The sequence below is a fragment of the Eucalyptus grandis genome, chromosome 10 (assembly GCF_016545825.1).
Source record: "Eucalyptus grandis isolate ANBG69807.140 chromosome 10, ASM1654582v1, whole genome shotgun sequence".
Lineage (NCBI taxonomy): Eukaryota > Viridiplantae > Streptophyta > Magnoliopsida > Myrtales > Myrtaceae > Eucalyptus > Eucalyptus grandis.
The window spans coordinates 24,249,993-24,255,062 of record NC_052621.1 but is presented as its reverse complement, the minus strand read 5'-3'; the positions used below and the strand labels follow the sequence as shown (position 1 = coordinate 24,255,062).

At 40.1% G+C, this 5,070-nt stretch overlaps 1 protein-coding gene across 1 annotated transcript; it reads left to right on the top strand.

Moving 5' to 3' along the window:
• Positions 1 to 1,614: 1,614 nt before the first annotated feature.
• On the top strand, positions 1,615 to 4,222 carry LOC104422361 (UDP-glycosyltransferase 87A1). The gene is made up of 2 exons (XM_010034670.3): positions 1,615 to 2,176; positions 2,924 to 4,222. Exons 1-2 carry the CDS (start codon positions 1,678 to 1,680, stop codon positions 3,772 to 3,774), a joined length of 1,350 nt encoding a protein of 449 aa, XP_010032972.2. The 5' UTR covers positions 1,615 to 1,677; the 3' UTR covers positions 3,775 to 4,222.
• The last annotated feature ends 848 nt before the right edge of the window (positions 4,223 to 5,070 follow it).

Genomic DNA, 5,070 nt, shown 5'->3' with positions numbered 1-5,070 from the left:
AGAGCTAGATGCTTCTTAGTCTCAATGATTCTAGTCATATTGTTTGAAAGATAAGCATATCATCAACATATAAGCTTACTAAGACACTATAGTCTTTAGTGAATTTAAAGTATATGCATTTATCACTACTATTGTGTTTCAAATCATTAGAAAATATGGTTGAATCAAACTTTTCATGCCATTGCTTCGATGCTTGCTTAAGCCTATAAAGAGATTTAATCAATTTACATACGTTTCTTCTATTTTCAGGGAGAACAAAACCCTGTGATTGTTCTAGGTAAATTTCCTTATTTAAGTCTCCATTCAAGAACATTTATTTGATTAACGCAAATATCATAAATGAAAACTAGAGTAAAAAGTATTCAAGTAGGAGTTATACATGTTGCAGGAGCATACGTATCAAGATACTCTATTCATTTTTTTTGTCTATACCCCTTGGCCACCCAGTAGCCTTAAAGCTTGGATGGAACCATGAGAATGATATTTTCTCCTGAAAACCCATTTGTACCCAATAGGTTTAGATCATTTTGGTAAATCTACTAATGCCCAAGTATTATTGGACATAATTGAGCCTATTTCATCAATTACAAGTTCCAAAATGAAGGAGATATAGCATCATTAAAACATTTAGGATCGGCTTTTAGACTCAAAGCCAATCCTAAATTAGTAATAAATTATAGACCTAATGTTTTTTATTTTCTTGCTTTAGTGCTTCTCCTTGGTTCAATCATGTTTCTAGAATCATTTGTTTCTTTCTCGTGAGAATCTACTTGACTTTCTATAGTAATTAAAATATATACTATTATTAATTTTATTTTTATTTTTATTCTGAATTTTAATAAGTCTTTTCAACGTAACCTTTGAGAATATATCTATTCACTCTGCAATCTTTTCTGAGTAATTGCCTCTATTCAAAAAGATTGAAATGAGTACATCAGTTTTGAATAAATGACAATCAAGTCCCGTCAAATTTTGTTTCCTAAAAATACAATCTTCTTTCTAATTGTTTCCTTTTGAGAGTTCCTTGAAATATATCAAAATTGCTATCTTGTATCTTTAATTGAGACATTTTTGTATTTTAGAATATTTTTTATCGGTAAACATTAGTAATGTTGCGGAGCAAATAATTCTTTAAAAATATTGTTATCATGCCTCAAAATTTGATTCCATTTCTATCCAATCCGAAGCAATTTCCACCACAGTATTTCCATGAATAATAACCCTCCATATAGTATTATTTCATAACAAAGTAATATTACTTAACCTTTCGATTCTTAAATTTCTTGCACATACATATCGATTGCACAATTTCTTGCATATTCTCCTTTAGAATTCATTATATTTTCATGTAATTAATATTTTATTTTATCATATTGCGATAGACATTCAGTATTCATCATCTTATTTTACGATTGGATATTCCAAATTAAGTTTTTCAATCACATACGACAAAATCCCACTCATGGTTGAACTCGTGCGGTGCTTTACCATAAAAATGATTTTTGCGCTCCGCCGGGAAACGACAACCGCAAGTGGCAGAGGAAGAAAGGCGTACGCTAGCTTCATTATTTTACCTCCCCGGCTCGCTGATCGATGAGTCAACTCAACAAGTTCGACAACATCCATCGAACTCCAGGGAAAAGTTCACTGGTTAGACGGCCTCGCAACTTCAAGAAAATGGAAGCTCTGTTGTCATCGACCTCCGCCGCAGGCAGCCGTCACATTGTGGCGATGCCATATCCAGGCCGAGGGCACATCAACCCCGTGATGAACCTGTGCAAGATCCTGTCCTCCAGAGTCCCGGACATCACCATCACCTTTGTCGTGACCGAGGAGTGGCTCGGCTTGATTGGTTCCGAGTCCAGGCCTGCCAACATATCCTTGGCTGCCATCCCCAACGTGCTCCCCTCGGAGCTGGTCCGGGCTCAGCACTACGATGAATTCATCGATGCTGTTTTCGCCAAGATGGGAGGTCCGTTCGAGGAGCTGCTGGATCAGCTACGGCCCCTGCCAACTGTCATCGTGGCTGACGCTTTCTTAAGCTGGGCCCTCCGCGCGGGGAACCGCAGAAACATTCCCGTGGCGTTGTTCTGTCCGTCGGCAGCCTGGGATTTTTCTTTGTTCTATCACTTCCATCTTCTTGAACAACACGGTCACTTCCCGGTTGATTTGTCTGGTAAGCTCAGTCTCCGTTTCGTGTCATTTTAATCAATGTGAAGCCAGTTTAGGACTGTAGATAGCCCATTATTCTTGCTAAAATTTCTGTTTTCTAAGGGGTCTCCTGTTTCTTGACCTGGGATTAGCGTAATCCATTATGTAAGAATATAGACAACGAGTTTCACTATAGTTACTCAAGCTTTTCAATTGGCCATTGAGATCTCAGAAGGCGTGGTCGGTAGCTTCTGCGGCATCTGAAATTTGAGATTGAATTTTTAGCGTATTGACGGAAAAGATGAGCAACCGATAAAGATGGCTAGCTTGAAATGCTTTCAGTCAAGTTCGGGTGAATTTGAATTGTGTACAGTGATGACTGCTTATGCAAAAGATAGAGCGTGCCAGATATGTCTGAATCCCAGGTTATCGAAGAAATGTTATGATTAGGTGTACAAACACAATGAAATAGAGAGTAAATGCGAGAAAGAGAAATCCAAATACAAAGTTTATCCTAGTCTATCCTTTAAATTAGGGCTACATCCACTATAATTAACTCATCTCATCTCTCTGTTACAACTCTCAATTACAAGAGATATGGATTATATATAGGCGGCACAAGTCAGTAGATATTCACGTTATGCTAATACTTCCTTATGAAGGGGAGTATGAACCACTACCCAATTAGAAACCAGTGGAAGCGGCCTTCGCTATATGTGCACGAAGATCAGGTCTGATTGATCTCCTCTGCTTTGTCTTTGTTCTGTCACAGAAAAAGGGGATGAGCAGGTCGATTACATCCCTGGACTTCCTCCAACACGCTTAGCAGACTTGATCAGCTCCGGGACGATTGATTTATTTCTACAACATGTCCTTGATGCATTTAGCATCGTCCATGAGGCCAAGTATCTCTTGCTCGCAACTGTGTATGAGGTGGAACATCTGGCTGTCAATTCTCTTAAAGCTAGCTTGTCTTTTCCGGTCTACACTATAGGTCCGACCATCCATTTCTCTCGACTAGCAGATGACTCTTTCTTGAACGATTTCGATTACCTAAAGTGGTTGGACTGTCAGCCGAGTGATTCTGTCCTATATATCTCCCTCGGAAGCTTTCTCTCGGTCTCCAGCTCTAAGATGGATGAGATCGCAGGGTGTTTGCGCAACAGCGGCATTCGTTTCATGTGGGTGGCGCGCGAGGAAGCTTCAAGGTTGAGAGGGTTGTGTGGCAATAGGGGAATAGTCATGCCATGGTGCGACCAGTTGAGGGTGCTGTCACATTCATCGGTTGGTGGGTTTTGGACGCATTGCGGATGGAATTCAATTGGGGAAGCTATTTTTGCCGGAGTTCCTCTGCTTGCATATCCTATCACTATGGATCAAGGTGGTAATGCAACACTAGTCGTCGAGGACTGGAAGGTCGGATGGAGGGTGGGTAGGGAGATCACTGGGCTCTTGCGTAAGTTCATGGATTTGGAGGATGATGAAAGCAAGAGGTCAGGAGACAGGCTAAGCATCTCCAGGAGGTATGTCGGCGAGCAATCGGAAAAGATGGATCGACTGAGACTAACATCAATTCTTTTATCAGGGACATTACCCATTTCCAATGACAGTTCGGAAAGTTGAATGTATGAGTTGATCGGTGATGTTTCTGCATTTAAACTTGACTCAGAGGTCATTGTATGGCAAAGAGTAGGAGGAACCGCGCAATGAAATATTTAATTCTCTTCCGGTAAACTGAGTAATACTTAATTGGTAGGTGAGATTTTCTGGACAGACGATCGGTACTTCACACACAGCAGACCAACCTATAGACAACACGCCAGTCACTTGAATGGAATGTCTAGCTAACTGAAAAAGTTTCAGGTGGTGGTCTGGGGACAATTGCGGCCTGTCGACACCGAAGTCATTGATGGGTCAAAATGTTCTTTTGGAATGAAAATGCATTTGAATACTCCGCGTGTTGATAGGCATTAGCAACTCATGTATTATGGTTCACTACACTTGGTATCTACTTTCACAGATAACATCTCGTCACCGTTCTTTTCTGCAGTGATAAGTTGATATTAGGGATGGGGCTTGTTGACACCTAAATTTTGGCGATCTGTTTAGTCATTTATTGCATAAAAAATTAGGGATTAATTTTATCCCTGAAAAAAAATATTAATTGCATAGCATATAGATTTAGGTGCATTTATTTTTAATTTGCATTTTTTTTTACACTTATTTATTGGACCAATGTCGGATGGGTTGAATTAGTGGTTTTAGGTTTTAAATTAGCAGGCTAGGCTTGGCCCAAAAAAGAGTACAAATTGGCCCGAGCCCGTTTTTGAAATTGCGATTTGAAATGAGGATTTTTGAAATTTAAGAAAATTGGGTTTTTGATTTTATCTTTAAAAATCAATAGAAAATATTTAGAGATAAGAAAAATAAGAGGATTTTGTGATTCGGAGGTTATAGGAAAATCTTTGTGTATATTGAAAAGTGGATGAAATATTTCACGAAGATTTTCATCTTATTTGCCTATAAAAGGGAGCCGTATACGATGAGAGAAAATGGGGCTTCTTTTCGTAAAAAAAAATTGAAAAGCGAAAAGAGAGAAAACAGAGAATAGGGTTTCGGTTTGTGGGAGAGGAAAAGAGGAAAAAAATAAGCAGAAAGTAGAGGAAAAAGCTGCAGCAAGTGACGTGAGAAGACGGAGAAAAGGGGAAAGAAAAAAAAAGCAATTGACAAGACCCTACTGTTCATCTTCTCCAAGGGGTTCTTTTGCTGCGTATCCGCCTCAGCCAGCCCAGCGCCTGATTCCCCTGCTGCCGAGCCACCGCTGTGCCGGCACCGCATCTCCAGTGATGACCTGACGCCGAGCCACTCCCTGCGGTCGCAACCAGTCCCGACGCAGAAGCTGGTCGCCGATCCGTCGCG

What these genes read in the sequence shown, in the direction of transcription:
- LOC104422361 (XM_010034670.3), top strand. Translation starts at nt 1,678, where the DNA reads ATGGAAGCTCTGTTGTCATCGACCTCCGCCGCAGGCAGCCGTCACATT. An exon ending in CTTCCCGGTTGATTTGTCTG is followed by an intron (nt 2,177 to 2,923) that starts GTAAGCTCAGTC and finishes GTTCTGTCACAG; the next exon opens with AAAAAGGGGATGAGCAGGTC.